This window comes from Leopardus geoffroyi, chromosome B3 (genome assembly GCF_018350155.1).
Source record: "Leopardus geoffroyi isolate Oge1 chromosome B3, O.geoffroyi_Oge1_pat1.0, whole genome shotgun sequence".
Lineage (NCBI taxonomy): Eukaryota > Metazoa > Chordata > Mammalia > Carnivora > Felidae > Leopardus > Leopardus geoffroyi.
This window is the reverse complement of record NC_059337.1, coordinates 17,852,227-17,875,612: the sequence shown is the minus strand read 5'-3', so window position 1 is coordinate 17,875,612 and position 23,386 is coordinate 17,852,227. Positions and strand designations below refer to the sequence as shown.

General features: G+C 40.2%; 1 protein-coding gene across 3 annotated transcripts in view; it reads right to left on the bottom strand.

Annotated features, from left to right (window-relative positions):
- The window catches only part of LRRC28 (leucine rich repeat containing 28), a 154,391-nt gene that overhangs the window by 30,020 nt on the left and 100,985 nt on the right, over positions 1-23,386 (bottom strand). For all 3 annotated transcript variants that reach the window (XM_045448764.1, XM_045448766.1, XM_045448765.1), the window contains one exon: positions 12,373-12,475. In XM_045448764.1, coding sequence (XP_045304720.1) covers positions 12,373-12,475 — 103 coding nt within the window. The remainder of the gene's footprint in view (positions 1-12,372; positions 12,476-23,386) is intronic.

Here is a 23,386-nt window from a genome sequence, read left to right as displayed (position 1 = left end):
GAAGCAATAAACTGATAAAAGGCACACATACTTGAGTCCTCTCCACAGGGAGATAATGCAATTTGAGGCCTAGCATAATGTCACAGTTCCTTATATACTGCATCTGGCAGGCACTCAAAACTAACTAGGTACAATATAGATAAAACTGTCTAAAATAAAATCAAGAGAAACAGATTTTAAAAAAGAATTTTAAAAAAGATGTAAGGTTATGGAATTATCACATACAAACTTTACAGTAACCATTCTTAATATGTCTAAGGAGCGCCCTAAGATTGAGAATTTCAATGGGAGCTATAACACATGTGGTGTTAGACTATGAAGAAATCTGGGGCACCTGGATGGCTACATTGGTTGAGTGTCCAACTCCTGATTTTGGCTCAGGTCATGATCTCACAGTTTGTGAGATCGAGTCCCGTGTGGAGTTCTGTGCTGACAGCATGGAGCCTACTTGGGATTCTCCCTCTCTCTCTCTGCTCCTCCTCCGCTTGCATCCTTTCTCTCTCTCTCACAAAATAAATAAACATGAAAAAAAATCTCTCTCTCAAAATAAATAAATAAACATGAAAAAAAAAGAAATCTGAGAGAACAGTATTCCAGATAGAGGAAAAACAGGTGCAAAGAGGCAGGAGTCTGGTGTGCTCAAGAGAAAGGGAGGAGCAAAAACGGCTAAGTGGACGTTAGAAGGGAGAGAGTGATAGGAGAGGAATTCAAAGGTGTAACCTAGAAGACAAGTCATGTACATGTTCACAGGTCACTTCCAAGTCTCTGGCTTTTATGCTAAGTATAAGGAATGCCAAGAGTGATGACTGAGTACAGGCAAAACGGGATCTGTGTTTTGACTTGGCTAGGATCACCAGACACTTTGTAGAGAATACACTAATGGAGGCTGAGACAGAAGTAGGAAGGCTACTGTTATAATCCAGGTGGGAGATGATGGTAATTTAGGTCAAAGTGACAGTAAAGAAGTAGTAAGAAGTGACAAGAGCCTGAATATATTTTTGAATGTACAACCAACAGGCTATGTGATGAGTTGGTTGTGGGATGTGAGAGAAAGCGAAATCAAAGACCCCAAAGCTTTTGGGCAGAGTAACTGGAGGAATGAAGTTTCTATCGACTAAAATGTAGCAGATTGTGGAAGACTGAGTTGAGAGATAAGGGAATTAGGAGTTTGATTATAGATATGTTAACATTTAATTGTACACATCTATGCAGAAATGCCAACTGGATGTGGTTGGATATAAGAGTCAGACCAAGTGGTCCAGGCTGAATGAAGCTTTCTTTATTTGGGAATCATGCACGAATAATATTTAAAGCATAATTGTGATGGCATGAAATAACTGGCAATGCTTCTTATTGGGAGTGCTTTTAGCAGTTAGCGGGGGCACAAGTTCTTAACTGTTTAGAACTTTTGTGTGCATTGCAAGACATTTAGCATCCTAACACATGTCAGTAGGGACCCCAGGCTTAAAGCCGACTCCCTCCCCAACTTACACACATTTCCAAACACCCTGGAGTGGAGCATTACTGTTCCTGATTGAGAATCACTGCCCTAGAGAATAGGTACAGATGGAGGAGATTTTGAGTCCTGATCCCAGTATATAGTGAACAGGGGAATACATTTTAGTCTCTACTAAAAATGCACCACGGCCACTCCTGCCTACAGGCCACACCAGGCCTGAAAATTTCCACATCTTGTCACTCCAAATACAAATCTTACTCATCATCCCAAATCCAATTCCTTTATGAACTCTTCTCTGATATCCTCTCTTTCCAGTGATCTACCACAATGTTTGAAGTTTCTATTACACATTTTCTAACTGTATTATAGGTGTTCTGCTGCTGTTCATTCGTGTTCAAGGTTTCTCTTCTATCTAGCAGTTTCCATACTGATAGCTAAGCAGTTCCAAATACAGATCCGTTGTTTTGAGTCATCACACATAGATAAAGAAGTCTGAAAGAGAAAAGATAAAAAGGAAATGGGAAAAAGAACACTGAGTCATCCATATGGTGCGAGAAAAATAACTTGGGGGTGCTCACCGGGGTCCATCACAAGTCTCAGGGTCAGGAGATGTGCTAGCAACCTAGTAAGCATTAGAAATATCTGTATTTGGTTACCCAGCAGGATGGCCACATTTAGGGAAATGAATATACAGGAAAATGACAGTAATCTGTCAAACAGGATTTTGGAAAAGGTCTTATTTATGGATTAAATTAAATGTATCTTGAGTCGTGTGTGTTGGGGGCGGGGGTGGGTACTATGAGGTGCTACAACATATACCAGTTAATTCTGTTAAAACAACCGACAAGCCACAGACGGGTGGGAAATATGTGCAAATCACATATTTGATGAAAGACATGTATTCAGAATATATAAAGAACTCTCAAGAAAGTCAATAATTTAAAACAATCCAATTTTTAAAAAATGACTGAAAGATTGGAACATGCTTTACCAAAGAAGATATATGGATAGAAATAAGCATATGAAAAGATGTTCAACCTCAGTAGTCACTAGGGAAATACAAATTAAAATGAGGTATCATTACTTATTAGCATGTCTGAAAGGGGAAAAAAAAAACCGACAAGAACTCTTATAAGTTGCTCACAGAAGTACAAAATGGCACAGCCATTTTGGAAAACAGTTCAGTTTTTTATAAAGTTAAACATACACTTAACCATATGACCCAACAAATGCATTCTCAGGTATCCTACCCAAGTGAAATGAAAATTTATGTTCACACAAAACCCTATATATGAATGTTTATAAAAGCTTATATTATTCCATTTGCATGACATTCTGGAAAGGGTAAAGTATAGGGACACAAAACAGACCACGGTTTCCAGGGGCTGGAGTGGGCAGGCAGAGGTTCATTTCCAAGGGACACGGGAAGACATTTTTGAGGTGAATGAACTATTCTGTATCCTGATTATAGTTGTGGCTTTATGACTGCATGTATTTGTTAAAATTCACAGGAATGTACACTAAAAGGTGACTGTTACTGTATGCAAATTATACCTTATTAAAACAAACAAAACCCAAACGATCTTATGCTGGTGAAGCATGGTCCTGGAGCCCTGTGCTCTGTTAGTCATTAGCCTTTTGTTGTGGATTATGAGATCTCAGGGGAGAAGCAGACCTGGCAGCTGGGGAACTTAGGGAACTTCGCCCAATACCTGTTCACCAACTTGGGTAGAAATACTTCAATACCGTCAATAATTTCACAGCTGGTATGGGTGCACTCATGCAAACCAGCTATACACTCGCCTGTCAAATAATGTCAGAGTTTATATGAAAGTTTTCACAAGATCTGCCTTTGCTATTTACTTTGCCTTTATCCCTCTGGCTTTCAAAAACCTCTGTTCACCCCATGTGATCACATAAGCACCAGAGTCTGTAGCAGCACACCTGTGGGTTGGCAGGAGAATTTCACGGGTTAGAAAGATATTACCCTGATGAAGCATTCTGTGAAGTTGAGGACATGAATCTAAAGTTTATTTTATAATCATTGCTTCTTTCCTAATACAGACAAAATTAACATGAGAAGACCATATCCAAAATGCTATTATGCAGTATGGCCACTAAGTCTGGAAGCACAGGCAAACGCACAATAAATGATTCTTTTGATGATATACTACATGTAGCGTGATGATTAAATTTTTTGTATTAAGGTGGCTAGGCCATGGTAGCCAGATATTTGGTCCAACACTAGACCAGATGTTTCTGTGAAGGTATTTTTTGGATGAGATGAACATTTAAATCGGTAGACTTGGAATAAAGCTGATCACTCTCCGTGATGTGGGTGGGCCTCATCTAATCAGCTGCAGGCCTTAGGAGAGAAAGACTTGAGGTCCCCTTCCAGACTGCCATCAGACTCAAGCTGTCACATCAACTCCTCCTTGGGTGTCCAGCCAGCCCTGGAGCTTTCTGACTTGCCAGCCCCCACAATCGTATGAGCCAATTCCTCAAAACAAATCAATCTCCCTCTCCCCCTCTCCCCCTCACCCCCACACACTTCCTATTGGTTCTGTTGCTGTGGAGAACCCTGGCTAATACACAAGGTAAAATAATATGATTTGCTTCCAAACTTTACAGCTACACTGTAGTATGAGAACCCTGGGCAGAACCATAAAACAATGCAAATGCAGAGTAAAAAACAAGCAAGTCATTTGTGAATTATTTACTTCACACTCTTATTGCCTTAACAGCTGCTGCTTCTTAATACAATTGTGCATGAGCTATACATGGACACTGCCCAAAGAATTTAACAATACAGAGTAACAAATAAAGGTGTAGAAAACTGAAAGCCAGGTTTTTCCTAATGCTTTCCTCATCTCCCATAATTAAAAAGACAAGTATCTGAAGGAAACTGCTGAAAAGGCTCACATTAACAAGTAAGTGGATCCTCATTTTATATGGAATCTAATTTCCCTTGGACAATTCTTTTAGCAGAAGTTCCTACTCTTCACCGCTGGATATAAAAAGCTAATTAAATTCATTTTATGACACGTCTATTAAATGCCTTCTCTGCTTCATGCTGGAGAAAAGCTGCCCCTATGAAGAATGCAGGCAGGGGTGCCTGGGTGGCTCAGTTGGTTAAGCATCACACTCTTGATTTTGGCTCAGGTCATGATGTCACGGGTTCATGAGTTCGAACCCCGCATCATGCTCTGTGCTGACAGCACAAAAACTGCTTGGGAATTCTCTGCCCGCCCCCCCCCCCCACCTCACTCGTGCACACATGCACTCTAAGAAAATAAATAAACATAAAACATTTAAAAAAAATGCAAGCTATAAGGGATGAGATTACATGAGTTAGGGGACCTTTCTGCTGGGCATGGCCAACCTCCCTTGATCTCATCAGATATGAAATATCCTACACCCCTATTACATGAAATGATGCAGGAACAAGAAAGTTATTTTCCGTCTCTGCTCTAAAGGAGCTAGCAGAGGGGCTTAAACATACAGAGGTGACTCTAGACCAAAGCTGGAGGCAGTGTGCACAGTGCAGAGGTTACAAGTATGGACAATGAAGCAGATGATAACTCTATACCACCTGGCTTTGTGACCTGGGGCAGTTTACTTAATCTCTCTGAGCTCCGGTTTCTTCATTTCTAGAATGGGGCAAACATCGCAAGGGATGCTGGGAAGATGATGTGCAAGACGCAGATAAAATCAGCGAGCACACTTCCTTGGCACACAAAAAAGGTAAAGCAATGTTTATAGCTGTTCTTGTTTCCTATTCTTACAATAAGTGATTCTTTTGGTAGCATACCACAATACACAGTGCAATGGTAAAATTTCTGAATCAAAACGTCAGTCTAGGTGTTGCCGCGAAGGAATCTATTGTTCCAAATTAATATTAGCACCATGATATTCCAGGGAAAGGGAGCAGGGATTCAGCTCTGTGAATGTGCAGGGCGCACAGGGTTAAACACACAGTTCCCTCCGGCCAGAATGTCTGGCCCATGGAAGGGAATGGCAAGTGGGAGAGCAGGCTGGAAAGCTAGTGTTGCACATCTCGATAAGAAGTGATTACGGAGGCACCTGGGTGGCTCAGTCAGCTGAGTGTCCAACTCTTGGTTTGGGTTCAGATCACGATCTCACGATTCATGGGACTGAGCTCCATGGTGGGTTCTGCGCTGACAGCGCGGAGCCTGCTTGGGATTCTTTCTCATCCACTCTCTCTGCCCCTTCTCTGCTTTCTCTCTTGCAAAACAAATAAATACACTTAAAAAAAAAAAGAGGTGATTATGAAATGAATTGCCAGTAAGGAGGGATGGAAGCCCCATATATGTCTCAGTTTACAACGAAATAATTATTAGCTGGCAATTATGAAGCCTTGGTATCTTTGATTTCCAACTCAGTAGTTTTTATCACTTTAGATGAAATACCAAGGCGGTTACCAAAAAAAAAAAAATTATGTATCTGAATCCTTAAGTGAGTTATAAAAATGAGTTAAAATCTGTCACAAATGTTAGTACTTTTGGCTTAACTATACAGATAGTTTACAGCAATTATCACACAATTTTCTTTCAACTCAATGTTTTCGGAGCTGCCGTTCAACATTTAACCCTAAATAAGCTATGCGAATGGTGATATCTTTGTGCCACTAAGATTATGTTCCAGAACATGTATGTCATTTAGCACATTAACTTATGTGCATTGTCACACTTATTTCACCTAACATGTTAAAATAATAAAATTCTCTTACCAAAAGCACCTAAATGATGATCTTGGAATTCCTTAGAAAGTACATGATGTCATTTGCATGTTCATTATTGTGGGAACAGCTACCAGATTTACCCTCCCTTTAGCAAAAAAGTTTTTTTTTCCCAGCTTAAATTACAGGGAAAGGAAAGGAGAAGTGGATAAGGAGAAGGACAGACACTGCCACCCAGAGAAAATGGGCCTTGGTGTGAATACAGTCTGCCATTTTGGCAGGGCCTCATTTAAGGCTTAGCTTCATTCGGTCTGAGAATGCATTTATTATGCTTTTATTCTTGAGAAGTATTTTTGTGCTGGCTGCTAGGTTGACTGTTTTTTTGCTGTTGTTGTTTAGAACTTTAAAAATGTTGTTCTCCTGTTTCCTGGCCTTCGCAGTTTCTGATGAGAAGGTAACATTCTTCTGAATGATTCCTTTGTACGTAATTTGTCATTTTTCTCTGGTTGCTTTCAAGATTTTTTTATCTTTGATTTTTTTTAATTTAAATTTTAGCTAGTTAACATACAGTCAAATATTGGTTTCAGGAGGAGAATTCAGCGATTCATCACTTATATACAACACCCAGTGCTCATAATAACAAGTGCCTTCCTTAGTATCCATCACCCATCTAGCCCATCTCCCACTTACCTTCCTCTAACAACCTGCAGTTTGTTCCTTATCATTAAGAGTCTCTTGTGGTTTGTTTCCCTCTCTCTTCTCTTCCCATCCCTTTCCATGTATTCATTTGTTTCATTTCTTAAGTTCCACATGTGGGTGAAATCATATACTATTTGTCTTTCTCTGACTTATTTCACTTAGCATAATACATTCTAGCTCAATACACCTCATTGCAAACAGCAAGATTTAATTCTTTTTGATGGCTGAGTAATATTCCATTGTATATACATACCACATCTTCTTTATACATTCATCAGTAGATAGATATTTGGGCTCTCTCCATAGTTTGGCTATTGTTGATAATGCTGCTTTGAACAATGAGGTACATGAACCCCTTGGAATCTGTATCCTTTGGGTAAATACCTAACAGTGCAATTGCTGGATTATAGGATAGTTCTATGTTTAGTTTCTTTTTTTTTTAAATGTTCATTTATTTTTGAGAGAGAGGGAAAGAGAGAGAGAGACAGAGTGAGCAGGGGAGGGTCAGAGAGAAAGGGAGACACAGAATTTGAAGCAGGCTCCAGGCTCTCCCCTGTCAGCAGAGAGCCCCACACAGGGCTAAAACCCACAAACTGTGAGATCATGACTTGAGCCAAAGTCGGATGCCCAACTGATTGAGCCACCCAGACACCCCTTGTTTTTAGTTTCTCGACGACCTCCATACTGTTCTCCAGAGCGGCTGCACCAGTTTACATTCCTACTGACAGTAGAAGAGAGCTCCCCCTTCTCCACATCCTTGCCAACACCTGTTGTTTCCTGTGTTATTAATTTTAGCCATTCTGACAGGTGTGAGGTGTTACCTCATTGTATCTTTGGTTTGCAGTAGCTTTGCCTAGGCATTGTTTTCTTCATAATTTATACTGCTTAGGGTCCGTTGAGCCCATTGAAAATGTGAACTTAGGTCTTGCATCATATTTAGGAAATTTTCAGATGTGATTTCTTCAAACATTTTTGAGGCATTTCTGTTAGTTAAGAGAAAAATGAGGAAAAATTTGTGCCTTCTGGGACACCAATTATACCTCTATCAGGCTTTTCTACATTGTCTGGCAGATCCCTGATGCTGTGTGTTCATTTTTGTTTTCAATCCTTCTTCTCTGTTCCTCACACTGAATGATTTCTATTGTTCTACCTCCCAGCTCACTGCCTCTTCCTCTGTTACACCCATTCTACTCTTAAGCCCATCAAGTCAAGTTTTTATTTCAGATATTGTATTTCAACTCTAGAATTTCCATTTGTTTCTTTTGTATAGTTTCTTTTTTTCCCCTGGTCTTTTATTCACTGCAAACTTATTTTTCTTTACTTCATTGAGAATAGTTCTTTTAAAATCCTCATCGGCCAACATTTTGGTTCCTCTCAAGCAGGTTGGTCTCTGCTGATTTGTCTTTTCCCTTGAGAATAGGTCACATTTTTCCTTAATTATTCAAATGTAATTTTGGATTGTGTCCTGGACACTGTGAAAGTTATACTGTGAAGATGCTGGATTCTGTTATATTCCTCTAAAACTAGAAAGGAGCATTAACGTTTTTGTTTTCATAAACAATTAATTACTTTGTCGGAACCAAACTGAAAACTCTCTCTTTGGTATTTTTATCTGTAGCTACACTGTTTTGTGCTTGCCCCAAAGTGTGGTTCAGGTATCTAATATTGCTTGTTATTAGATGGGGAGCAGCCACTACACAAAAATAGACTGTAATATAAAGGCTATTTTTCTAGACTGCTGGGTTAACTCGGAACTCAGAATGCATTTCTCATATAAACAATTCTGTTACCTTAAGTGGTTCTATTAATCAAGTCATTTAACCAACCTGCACCCCAATCCAGCTTTTTTTACATAAGAAAAAGCAAAGCAGTGGCTCAGTTTTCTTTTCTGCATATGATCAGACAACTGAAAAAAATAACTGGTATAGGATAACTTTTACCATTAAGTTCTCTCAAATAGGCAAATGTGCCAATTACCATTCTCTAAAATTCTAATGGGAGGGACTTCTCTTTGTAGGTAAAATACAGAAGAACTGAAGACATTTACTCCTATAGTAACAATCAGAAAGACCCAGACAAAATAAAAACCATACTTTTCCATGAAACTAGCAAAGAGCAGTGGATGCAAGGAAGCTGTGATGGCCAGTCTCCAAGATGGCACCCAAGACCTCCCCTCCTAGTATCCGCTCCCTTAAGAAGTCTCCTCCCAAAAAAAAAAAGAAGTCTCCTCCCCCAGTGAGTAGGAGTTACCTGTGTAATCAATAGGATAAAACAGAAATGACCATGTGTAACTTCAAGGCTAGGTCACAAAAGATATTCCCATGCTCTACATTTCTATCACTCTACCTCTCTTAAGGTATTTATTTTTTGTATTACAGTCATTTTATGTATTAGGATTAACATCTAAGTTATCTTTGTTTTTTCCACAATTCTTAGCACAGGGCTGACTTGCTAGTTACTGATGAATAATTATATGACAAATAAATGAACATCTTATAAGGAGGTGCTAACTTTATTTCCAGCAAAGATAACTGGGTGAGACTTCTGAGGTTTCTTGAAACTGTATGACATTTGTTATTTGCTGTATTTATATCTGTTTATAATTTTATATCTGATTCTGTATTTTCCTTCTGAGATACGAATTATACACATAGAAGATTTTTTTTATATTGTGCCACAAGTCCCCAAAGCTGTGTTCATTCTGCTCTCTTGCTCTAATTCTCTTAGACTCTCTCCGTCGGAAGAGGGAATGTAATTGTTTCAGAGATGGTGCGGCATAGCAGAAGCCACTGTGGCCTTCTATTCCAGGCCTGCATCTAAGAAGCAACATGTGAGAGCAGTGGAGAACCAAGCATGTTGAACCTTAGGTTCTCTGCTTGACTATCATCTCCTTAAAGAGAATTAGCACCAAGTTTGATCAATTATTTATTGTTTATTTGGATCCCTGGTTAGATTATATGGTTTTACTCATCACTGTATGGCCATTGTCTGACATATGACCACAGCAGTCGCTCAATAAATATTCACTGAATGAACTAAGTGAACCAAGATCCTTGTTCAGAATCAAGAAGAACACTTTCTAGGCCTCAAAAACCCTTTTGCTCTTTATTTTAGGTTCACCTCAGATCCTTGTTCTACTCTTTGCCCTCCTTCTCCCAGCGCCCCCCCTCCCCACTTTGACTTGGAATAGGGGAGTCCCTTTGCATATATTCAACAAGACAGAGAAAGTGAAGGGGGTCCCTTAATTCTGTTGCCAAACCTTCAGTAACCACCATCTATTAGAATTCTGAGTACAGGGTTGCCTGGGTGGTTCAGGTGACTGAGTATCTGACTTCATTCAGCTCACGTCATGATCTCATGGTTCGTGACTCTGAGCCCCACATGGGGCTTTCTGCTGTCAGCGTGGAGCCCGTTTCAGATCCGCTGTCCCCCTCTCTCTCTGCATTTCCCCTTACACACTCTCTCTCAAAAATAAACATTAAAAAAAAAAGAATTCTGAGTACATTTTGCCACAAAATATCATGGAATTTTGGGGGGGGGGTGCAAAATGGGGTTAAATGACTTTTTAATAAGTTGGCTAGGAATATAACCACCTGAATTGATCGTAGTGAGAAATGCATTCTGAGTAAAACCACAGACTAAATATGCCTTTTGGATCACAGTTCATCTGTAAGTGGGACTACCTATACGCCAAAAACTACTAATATTACAAAACCGATTGTCTGATACTGTCCTCTGAATATTTTTCTTACCACTACTTCCACAGGAAGGTGTTAATAGTAATAATAAAGGTAGACTACTGGCTAATAATTTGCATATTTTGCCCTATTATTTATATTCTCAAAGATTTGGAGCTCTTATAAAATTCACTACTTCTGTTATCAGATACCAAGGTAAACATGAAAAAGTGTCTCCATATTCAGCACAGTCAATAACATCCATATCTATACACCAAAGTAGAAGGCTCTTTATCTTAAGTAAAAGCTGTTCCTTAATTGTGGTAGAGACTTCTGTGCAGTCTCTGAAGGCTTAGGTGGGGGGAAAACTGCCTTCAGCCTTGGAGCCTGCTTGCATCATTCTGTGTATCTTGGTAAGGGAGGGCATTTTACTTACCACTTGGAAGAATTAGGCTGTATTACAGATCATTTAAGAACTCATTAGGATTAATGACTGAGTAGTATCACAGCTGTCACATAATCAGCTGTCGAAAAATCACCGAGCTAAAAACTCCACCACACATTCTATTATCTCTGCTTCACAGAAGGTTCTGAACTACATCTCTGGGCTTGTATTTCATCAGCCTACGTGCGCACTTCGAAGCATCATCGAAGGCTCTTCCAAGATAACAAGTGTATAATTTTTCCTAAGGGAAGGCTGTTATTCCTAGGAATGCCCTCTCTGGGGCCATCACTGCTCAGAGCCCATCCTCTGGAGCCAGGCCAACAGGGGAGTGGCTGTTCTCTGTGTACAAGCTTATTGTCATCGTTCTTGCCAGAACTACATATAGTATGAACCAGGTTACGCAGGGTATCAGGATTACAAGGACAGAGTGAAATATATGGGCTAAGTAGCCTCAAAGATCTCCCAAATATTCTTTGGCTGTTTATGTGAGGAAAGTTAGGCCAGTTAAAAGCAGGTTCTGGTAGCCAAGTTGTCCTATATTAATCCTATACCACTCTAGGAAACATCTTAAGGTGGTTCTGTCTCACTCTTATAGAAGAAGAAGTTGAAGGGCGCCTGGGTGGCTCAGTTGGTTAAGCATCCAACTTTGGCTCAGGTCATGATCTCACGGCTCATGAGTTCAAGACCCACGTTGGGGCTCAGAGCCCCAACAGCTCAGAGCTTGGAGCTGCTTCAGATTCTGTGTCTCCCTCTCTCTCTCTCTGACCCTCCCTCACTCACGCTCTGTCTCTCTCTCTTTCTCTCTCTCTCAAAAATAAGTAAAACAAAATAAAGGAAAATAAAAAGCTGAAACTGCTTTTCTAAAAGCCTGACTGAGAAGGAAAGATTATTGCTGCTCTGAAAATAAAAGCCTATCACTTTCCTTGAACTGAAACATCTGTTTTGGTTGCCAGAATCATGATTCGTATTAAGGGACTATTTCAAATGTTGCATTCTAAATATTTCGAAATGGTCAAGTTCTAGATACTAGGGCTATTCCTGGAGTAAAACTGTCACTGCGGTGGAGTGCAGAAGCTTTTAAGTTCATGCTGATTCCTCCAGTTTCAGTGACTGATACTACTGAGTTTATAATAGTATACATGGATTCGTTTTTGACTGGAAAATAATAAACCACTTGCTTACTAACTGAACTGGAAGTATAATACTGCACATTGATTGCCCAATACTCTTAGTTTCAAAAGGTATTTGGTTTAGCATATTAAGGCCAAAGACAAAATCAAACATGATTATCCAAAGTTCACCTATTTCTAAGTTACATCAGGACCAAAAAATGAAATAGAAATGAGCGTGGAAAAGAGTTTAGCTATAGTATAAAATACGAAATCAGCCTTACCCACTGCACCCGACGACTTTATTGTACAGATAGGATGGCAAGCCTTTCAGGTGAATGTTGTTATCCACGTATACGTATTGTAGTTCTCGAGATCGACCTAAATCTGGATTAGAAAGAGAAGAACTGTAATTCCCATAACTATATACAAGCACAATGTGAAATGTAAAATGTAATCCATAATATCAGAATAATTCAAAGTTTCTATTCTGGAAGACAAACTGTTATAGATTTCATTGAACTCTGCATATGTAACCAAGCTCACATAGATTATGTGCATCAGAAAACGTGACTGTATGGGGCACCTGGGTGGCTCAGTTGGTTGAGTGTCTGAATTTGGCTCCAGTCATGATCTCACGGTTCATGAGTTCAAGCCCCATATCGGGCTTGCTGCTGTCAGAACAGAGCCTGCTTCAGATCCTGTCTCCCTCTCTCTCTGCCTCTCCCCTGCTCGTGCTCTCTCTTTATCAAAAATAAATAAACATTAAAGAAAAAAAAAAAAAACAAAGAAAACGTGACTGTAGAAAAATTACCTAACCCACCTGGACCTTGATTTCTTGAACTGTAAGATGAGATAAATGGGAATTGAATATTATTAAATTTCCTTCCCACACAGAACTTCTATGACTTTTTATAAACAATTTTAATTTAAGAATAATGTTTGTTGTAGGTCTTCCTTCAGTTTCATCTTCCTCCAATGGAAAGTTGGCAGATCAGCCTAGACCAGCTTAGTTCTACCCCTGTATTAACCAGTGTCTCACCTGCCCCGGGCAGAGAGATGGGAATAGCAGGGGTGGGGCAGGGCGAGGGATCAGGCCCTGGCTGGGTTGAAGTCTCTGGAGCTAGGCTGATGTAGGAAAGGAACAAGTGTCCAATGCTGCAGGGAGAGGAAGAAGAAAAGGGAACTCTAAATCTCAGTCCCCTAGTGAGGTATGAAAGCATGGTGGACAAGGCCAGTAAGGACGGGAATGGGCCTTGTTTAAAAAGAAAACCACAGGCCCAGAATGGAGTCACTTATGCTCAGCCACGTCACCAAACAGGGGCTTAATACCTAACCTAATTGCAGTTTCAATCCCCCCACCCCCACCCCGGAATGTACCCTTTAACCAGTCAACATGGAATTTCCTGGTCAGCACCAGGAAATTTACTGATAGACCCCATCCGTTCCCCTTAGCGGGGCAATCTTGCCTGAAACAATGCATTCTTTCCTAATAATTTCCTTTTTACTGCTCCCTCTCTGCCTTTAAAGATTTTTTCTTTTCTACAGCCTGACAGAACTCCTTTCTACTTGCTAGATGGAATACTGCCCCGTTATCACTTAAGCCAATTAGATCTTCAAACTGACTCGGTTGAATTTTTGTTACTTAATAGTATGTACTGGGAATGGGGGGCCCAAAAAGAGGGGTCTGCAACAGGAACAGGTGTGCCGAAAGAGACAGAATCCAGATGTTTTCCAGAAGCAGCTGGGCAATGGGGGAGCCAAGACTGGAGGGGGGACTCAGTGAAGAGATGAGGCACAGAGTTAACGAAGGCAGTAGAGACACTTCCAAGTGCTAAGGGCATCCCTTCCTGCCTACCATGTGCCCAAGAATATTCAACCACCTTCCTTTCCACTCCTAGCACTCACTGGGCGGGGCTCTTTGTCTTCACTGCCACAGAACAGAGTCCTCAGCAGCCTTGCTAACCCTCTACTCCCTGAAGCAAGAGCATCATTTTTGAAAAATTTTCTGGAGTTCTGTTTGTGCAAACAGGCAACAGGCTTCTGAAGTATATCTCTTCCCTGCAGTTCTGCAGTTTGGGAAAGACTGGGGGGACCCATAGAGCTAAATTAGGGTGTTCTTAAGTATATTTACATCTCAAAAGAAAACCCACTTACTCATGAAGGACCTTGCAGGCACTGTGGTAGGCCTTGGGGATAGAGATGAGAGTATGTAGTAATACAGATGAAGATGGACAGGAAAAAAAGAGAACTGTCAGTACAATCACTGCCCTAGAAAGTGGCTTATAGAAGTTGTATGGATTCACAGCTGGGTTCTGGACACTCTGTTACAGAAGGTGGGAGGGGTGATAGAAGACTGAGGTAAGAAGGGCTCCTTGTGGCATCGGGTGGGGAAGGGTCCATATTGCCTCCTCCTTCCCACTGCTGGTCCTATCATAATCCCGATAATCCTGTCCGGGACTAGCACTACAGAAAGACACAAAAAGAGGAAGCAAAGATGGCAGTGCTGGGAGTCAACAAAGAGGAAGTGGCAACTCTCAGGGAGAAAAAATAATTTCCGGGCTGCTGGCTAGAGATGCCCTTCCCCAGTGTGGTGGCTTAACGATATCTAACAAAAAGAAGAGGCAGAAATGAATGGTATGTGACTGCAGACAGTAAGCCACAGAAGGCATTGTGGCTTCCTCTTTGCTTTCTGTCTTGGATCACTCATTCTGGAGGAAGACAACTTCCTGGTCAGAAGAGACTTCCAGCAGATTTCTGGAGAAGAATTGAGCCCATGGCCAGCAGCCATGTGAGTGAGCCATCTTGGAAGTAGCCCCTCCAAGTCACAGGTCAAGTCTTCACATTACTGCAACCCCAAGGCTATGGAAATGTCCTGTTCCTCCTCAAATCTTGGATATTAATTTCAGCATCCAACAACGGATCTTGGTTTGCAATAATTACTGCACGGTATTTATCTAATGCTATACCATCTTTCTGTCTACATTTATTAAGTGCAATTCGGTAAGGAAGAGCCTTCCCTTCCTTCCCATTTATGTATTTGACTGATTTTTTTTAGTTTATTTATTTATTTAGAGGGAGACAGAAATAGCACAAGTGGAGGAGGGGCAGAGAGAGAGGGAGAGGGGGAGAGGCAGAGAGAGAGAGAGAGAGAGAGAGAGAGAGAGAGAAAATCCCAAGCGGGCTCCGCACTACCAGCACAGAGCCCAATATGGGGCTTGAACCCAAGAAGCTGTGAGATCATGACCTGAGCTGAAACCAAGAGTCAGATGCTTAGCCAGACTGAGCCACTCAGTTGCCCCTATCTGACTGATTTTGATATCAGTATGGATTCATGGATATTTATTTTATCATAAGGATTAAAATCCCAATACTATTATGATTTTGTATTGGTCAAAATGTTCCAGCTTTGGCAATTAGGAGCAGCTTAAAGTTGGCTCATAGGTTCTTCTAACAAATTTTCATCCTTTTTAAAAAAATTTTTTTAATGTTTACTCATTTTTTTGAGAGACAGAGTGAGCAGGGCAGAGGCAGAGAGAGAGAGAGAGAGAGAGAGAGAGAGAGAGAATCTGAAGCAGGCTCCAGGCTCTGAGCTGTCAGCACAGAGGCTGACGTGGGGCTCAAACCCACAAACCCTGAGATCATGACCTGAGCCGAAGTCGGACGTTTAACCAACTGAGCCACCCAGGCCCCCCGGTTTTCATCCTTTTTTGAGCACTTCCTTACTTTCTGGCACAAGATGTTCTAAGCTCAGCTTGTATTTTCCTTCCTCTAGCCCAGAAATCAACTACTTCTCCAAGGAGCCTCCACTCCTTTTATTGGGGTACAGTGTTTATAAACCAAGATCTGAGCCACGCATGCTCAGTCCTGTGCGGGGTGCCACTGCTTCTAGGATCTCTCAGTGGACAGAGCTATAAAACACATGGATATACGTGAATCCGTGTATACATCTCCACCTGTGTCAAAAGATGGGTAGATTCTTGGTATTTCCCTCCAGAGGGTTCTACCAATTTGCATTCCCTCCAGCAACATACGAAGGCATTGCCTTTCTCACAGTCTTGCCAACTTTTAAAACATGTTATCCTCTTTACAAATTTGTGTCGTTCTGATAGGTGAGAAATGATATCTCAGCATTGTTTTAATTTGCATTTCTTTAATTATGATTGTGAACATATTTGAAAATGTTTTCAAATATGTCTGAGGGCCATTTTTTACTTGTGTGTGTGTGTGTGTGTGTGTGTGTGTGTGTGTGTGTGTGTTTGAATTGTCTGCTCATATTTTACCTGTCTGTTCTTTCAGTTATTAGCCAAGCAAGATGTTCAATGGCATAATAGTGCCCAGTCCCTCAACCTTACCAGGTTGTTATGACAAATGAAAGTAGAAGTAACCTGTGAAATTTAAATCACTACACAATATTTCTTTTAAGAAATACACTTTTAAGAACATACACTTGCCAAAACAATGTGTCCTGCTACTTTAGTAAATGTGTATACACATATATACTGGTATTAAAGGCTATACATTTAAAGAACACACATGGGAAAAACAGAGAGAGAAATACCAGAATCCACTTGCAATGAAAAAGGCCTCAGCATTATCCAAAAACTTCCTATTCTAGATTCCTTTACTACTTCTCTGACGTGCCTACAAATCTCCCGTCATCACAAACAGACATCTGTAGACTTTAAAGGCATATAGAAAACTCTGGAATTTTTTTTAAAAAGCGAAACTACATTGATAAAGTGCAAAAAGCCCTAGTTTCAGAGCCCCCGTGGGACTCAAAGAAAGATGGTTTACTTGAGCTTATGCAGCAGGAAAGAGTAGAATATACTAATTCATGGAGTGAGAACACAGTCTTGGAGTCCGACAATCTGGGTCAGAATACCGTTTTATTTACTGAGTGTCCTCAGTTTTCCCTAACCATATAAAGGAGACAATCATGCTGGCTCTTAAGTTCAGTGAGAATTACTAATGAAGTTTCTAAATTATCAAGCAGAATCCTTGTCATACACCTCCAATATATGGCAGTTATTATTATTCTAATTATTAGTAGGTGACATATTTGGAAGTGTGGCCCTACAGCAGAAGGCCAATTAAGAGAGAATTCTCCTTGGCATGCAGCAAAAGGCACTAACACTTTTCTATAGTTTAATTGCACGGAAAAGAGTTGGAGGCAACAGCCTCTAGAGACAGTGATTCATTCTGAGTCAAGGACACAAAATGGGACATGACAGAGGAAGCACCTCTCCCCTCTAATACACCCAAAAGAGCTTGTGCAAAAATTAAGTGAGCTCCATGCAAAGGTCATAATACACAGTTAAATAAAAGCTGATACTTGCTGCTTCTTACATGCTTTCCTCTTCTTTCCTATCCTAGTTTTATAGGGGAAAATATGAAGAGTGAATGATTTAAAAATGCTATTTGGTTAAGATTTTTTTTTTTTGGTAATGTTTATTATTGATTTTATTGAGGGAGAGAGACAGAGTGAGAGTGGGGTGGGACAGAGAGAGGAGGAGACAGAATCCGAAGCAGGCTCCAGGCTCTGAGCTGTCAGCACAGAGCCCGATGCTGGGCTTGAACTCATGAACCGTGAGATCATGACCTGAGCTGAAGTCCGATGCTTAGACTGAGCTACCCAAGTGCCCTACTTTTCCGTTCTCTCACCTTAGATTTTAAATATTCCAGAAACCTTTTTGTATCTCATGACCCTTTTGGGGAATGTAATTTTTTTATATATGCCCCGTAATGGAATGAACTGATTTCCACCGAAGCTCGAAGAAAATGTGAATCAGTGGTGTTCAAATCCATCCCACAGTGATAAGCAAAATACCGCATGGACAGGAGTACTTGATACAGAATCTTCAACTCTGCATATAACACAATCTTGTAGACAGTAAGAGAGAGCAGCACTGAAATTATGGATGTCGTGGGCCATGGGGTTGGGATAGAGTCTGAATCCTGGCTTTCCACTTTCTAACTGCTCCCGGGCACTAGGAAATGAAACACTCGCTGTGTGTTACCCCCTCTGCAAAATGGAGACAATGATATGTATCCTATCTCACAGGCTTCTACAGCACCAAGCTTGATCCCTTGTGTAAGAACCGGTTCTCGACACGTCTTCGTCTCTTACTTCTCTCCTCTGAATATAAAGGAAAGATCACAAAACGGAGTCCGAGATTATAAAGAGAAGTGGGCAACTCTTGCTTTAGCTGACCCAGCACAGCCTACTGGTGAGGCTGAGACACCTAGACACCTGGTCTGGCAAGGTCACAGGCTGTACGGGCAGAGCTGTGACAGCCTCATGAGAGTATGCTCTTGGCCAAAAACCCTTCCGCTGGCGAAACCCCAAGCACAATGGAATGGCATTTTTAATCATAATGAGGCTGAAATGTAAGTGGTTTCTGCTGAAAAAGCTTTGAAACAGTTCTTCTGTTCTTTAAAGAGAAAAATCTTCACTCAATAACTTTGGAAGAGACCATTCACGTACTAGCTAATGAGTTGGTTTGTTTTCTTCCTTCCGTTAATTTTAATATACCAATACCTTGCAATAAATATATCAGGTAATAATATTTTTTTAAAGTTCCTGTGCAAAAACTGCCCAGTACATCAACCTTATAAAGCAAGGAAGTTGTCCATATGCATATATGCTAAAGCAACAAAGAACTTTTTCATGTGGCTTTTAAAAATGCGGTACTGTCTAAAATGTTTCCCCTTTTTTCCCAGATGCACAGATCAAAGTATTGTTACTTGGAAATTAGCAAAAGCTAGCAGTCCTGCACAAACTCCAATTCTTTCTTTCTTTTTTTTTTTTTTAACTTCAAGGCTCTGGCATATGCAGTCCACATGGCTGAAGATGGAAGAAAAACCTGTGTATCTCGGTTGCTGCTCCTTTAACTCTACTGTAAAAAGGAAGCACGGAATGACAGCATGGGCCAGAACTGAATAGGAACTGTTTACTGCACACTTACCAGTATGAAACTCATTTATTTTATCAAAAGGTGAATGATGTATCCCCTTCCACAAAAGGATGGGGTAACAGAAACTACAACATCAAAGCAACAGACCTACATAGGTTGTTTGGAAGAGTCTATGTCACACCAATTATCATAATTCCACCAGTCAGATAGATCATTAGTCATAATTACACTTTAGTGGAATTATAAAACGTGGGCTTCTTCACAAGGAATTCAGAGTAATTTACAGCACACTCCAAAATCATCTTTAAAACAAATTTAAAATTTACCTACATGATGCCTTTTATAAAGAGAACTTTTTGACCGCTTTTTCAGAAGAATGACTTTTTTTTAAGTGTTAGTTTCTTTTTTTTATTAAAGTATAGTTGACAGTGTTAGTTTCTGTAAACATACGCACACATATCCATTAAATCTTTTACATAATCATATTCTTTGTGATCTATTCAACTTGTACAAAGTAAGATTTCACAGTGAATTATAATAAGATGCTTTATACATAGATTATCAACAACTATTAAATTAAATCGATTTTAATGAATTTGAATGACTGAAGGCTTCCTTTGCTGTTGGCTTAATTATTCAAGCATCAGGATCTCTATTTCTCTTCTCCACCACCCCACTCCCAGCATCTCTATTTGTATTGCATAGTTCAGGTGACAAAGAAATTATTACAAGCAATGAGCCAGACATTGTGCTAGATACTTGGGGTACAAAAGTGAAGGTGCATACAGTTCCAACCCTCTCAAACAGTCTAGTGAAACGATAAAAATAGTTGACACTGACTGCATGCTTATGGTGTATTTACGAGTGACAGAGGTGTTTTAAATAGATCTTATTTAATACCCACAATAGTCCCATGAAGTTGGTATTAATTTTACCCTGTTCCTGAGAGTTAGACAAATCAAACAGTCTTTCTAAGCCCAAGATCACACAGCAATTACATGGCAGAGGTGGAATTTAAAAGCGTGCCGGCCTGGTTCACCATGGTATTAGTTAGACAGCCTCCCTAAACACATTATTTCCATATAAGCAGGGAACTCCCACATAACGTAGGAGGTGATACTACCTAGGAAGCCGCCTGGGTGCTGTGGGTGCCGGAGGATGGCACTGTGCCCAGGCATCCAGGTGTGATGTCAAGACACTGCCAGGCAGACACACGATGAACAAAGTATCCCTTTGCTTCCTTTAAAAGACCTGATAACTGGTAGGGTAGTTCTGACTTACAGATTTACAGCAGTAATTTCAAGAAATGCCAAGAATTCCCTCAGAGAAGATACCAGAGAAGGAGACTTCATGCTGACTGTCCAGCAGACTCAGGAATTACAACAGTGTGTCTTTTTATTTTAATTTTTAATGTTTGTTTATTTTTGAGAGAGAGAAAGAGAGTGCGCGCATGAGCGGGAGAGGGGCGGGGAGAGGGGTGGACAGAGGATCCAAAGCAGGCTCTGTGCTGGCAGGAGCAAGCCCCATGTGGGGCTCAAACTCACAAACTGTGAGACCTTGAGCTGAGCTGAAGTCAGACACTCAACCGACTGAGCCCAACAGGGGCCCCTACAACAGTCATCGCCATGGCAGCCAGCGTGGAGAGCAGTGTCTTCACTCTGTTATCTCCTGAGCTGTTGCCCAGCTGGACTTATACCTGTTTTTTTTTCTGCCCCCCAAAGTTGAAGAACTTTATTGAAAACTATGACTGATAGAAGCTCCAGAGTTTTGCTTTACGGTCCACTGACAACATCTTCCAGATTTCCCTAGTAACGCCCATTCTTGTCACCATTTTAAAAACTCCAAGTTCCAAAACCAAACTCACAAAAACTTTGCTGGCAAAGATTCTGCTCAAAGATCTAGTCTTCCTACTACTACTTTTCTAAAAAACTTCACATCAGTATCTTTTTTACTATATTCCCTATACTGCACATTACATTGCTGTGTGACATTTATTTTAGGACTAGAAGACCGTACGTACCTCTTAATTCCCTTCACCTATTTTGTCCAACTCTCCACCCTCTCTACTCTGGCATCCATTAGTTTGTTTATTCTCTCTAGCTATCTATGTTCCTCGTATTTATGAACAAAACTCATAGTTTATACATTCATTAGATGGTTAATTTTTGTGTTTTAGATTCCACACGTAAGTGAAGTCATTCAGTATTTCACTTCCCATAATGCCTTCAGGGTCCTTTCACATTGTCATACGTAGCAAGATTTCATTTTTTGATGACTAACATTCCATTGTTTTTACATACTGCGTCTTCCTTATCCATTCATCTATCAATGGACATTTAGATGGCTCCCATATCATAGCTATTTACAATAGCTAGTAAATATGCTGCAGTGAACATAAGAGTACATGTCTTTTTAAAGGTGCATGTGTCTTTTTGAATTACTGGTTTTGTTTTCATTGGATAAATACCTGGAAGTGGAACTGCTGGGTTGTAAAATAGTTCTATTTTTCATTTTCTGAGGAACCACCATACTGGTGAAGCCAGAGTGGCTGCACCAATTTATATTCTCACCACAGTGCACAGGGTTCCCTTTTCTTACATCCTCACCAAATACTTACTTCTTGTCTTTTTGACATTAGCTATTCTGACAGGTGTGAGGTGATATATCAAATTGTGGCTTTGATTTGCATTTCCCTGCTGGTTAGTGATGTTGAGCATCTTTTCATGTGCCTGTTGGCCATCTGTATGTCTTCTTGGGAAAAATGTCTATTCAGGTCCTCTGTCCATTTTTTAATCAGTTTGTTTATTTTTTTGATACTGAGTTTTATGAGTTCTTTATAAATTTGGATGTTAGCCCCTTATCGGATATGTAATTTGCAACTACTCTCATTCAGTAGGTTGCCTTTTCATTTTGTTGCTGGTTTCCTTCACTGTGCAAAAGCTTTTTAGTTTGAATATAATCCCATTTATTTTCACTCTTGTTGCCCTTGCCTGAGGAGACAGATCCAAAAAAATATCACTAAGACTGATGTCAAAACACTGCCTGTGTTTCCTTCTAGGTGTTTTATGCTTTTAGGTCTCATATCTAAGTCTTTAATCCATTCTGAGTTGATTTTCATACATGGTGTAAGAAAGTGACCCAGTTTCATTCCTTTGCATTTTGCTGTCCAGTTTTTCCAACACCATTTCTTGAAGAGACTGTCTTTTCCCCACTGGATGTTCTTGCCCACTTTGTCGGAAATTAATTAACCATGTAAGTGTGGGTTTATTTCTGGTCTCTCTATTCTGTTCCATTGATCTCTGTGTCTGTTTTAATGCCAGTGCCATACTGTTTTGATTATTATAGCTTTATGACACAGCTTGAAATGATACTTCCCACATTGTTCTTCTCTCTCAGGAATTGCTTTGGCTATTTGGGGTCTTCTGTGGTTTCATACAAATTTTAGGATTATTTTCTTCTAGTCCTGTGAAAAAATGCCATTGGTATTTTGATAGGAATTGTACTGAACCTGTAGACTGCTTTGGGTCGTATGGCTATTGTAACACTGTCACATCTGTACCTTTTAAAGAATGAGCAGCTGCTCTTTTCTTTTAACTCGTATTTAAGAAAACAGGGCTAGCTTTTTCATATTTAGTCACTTTCCTATCCCCAAGTCCTATTTTGAAACTTAGAGACACACACACAGTTGTTCATTTAAAGCTCACCTACACTAGGTGAACTCTTCACACATTAGCACAGTACAGTCAGTGTGTGGCCCATGCTGCAGAAGCCATGTTCAACAATCATATTCACTCCTCAAGAAAACCTTAAGGCAAGAGCAAAGGCTTACTGTGATACAAGAAAAACAAAGCAGAGGTATCATTAAGACAGCGGAAAGGGATCAGATGAGTAAGCAGCACAAAGATGAATAAATATTTTTTGTTACTAATCCTTGTAAAAAAGATAGAGCTCAAAAAAGAGCACTGAATATCTACTTTCTTGAAGAAATACAAGACTTATAATAACTTTATTCCTGAAACAAAGTCTGCATGGACTTTAACTGACAGAATAATTCTCTCTCATTTTTTTCCATTACTAGTTTTTGAGCCTTGTTTTCAAACCCTTTTCTCCTGTTTCACTATGCCTTTGATTAGAGACATACCCAACAATCCCCACAGAACATGATATTAGAGGCATGCTTGGGTCTCTCCTTGGAAAGCAGTCATCATAACTTCTACTCAAACACAGGGTTAATTCCAAACTCAGGGACTGCTGGTCTGTACTAACAAACCTTCTAAGCAGTGAAACTGATTTAAGGCTAAAAACTTTGGAAATAATTCCCATTAAACAATGACCTCAAGGCAGTAGTTCTTCAAGCTGCAGATCAAATACATTCACGGTT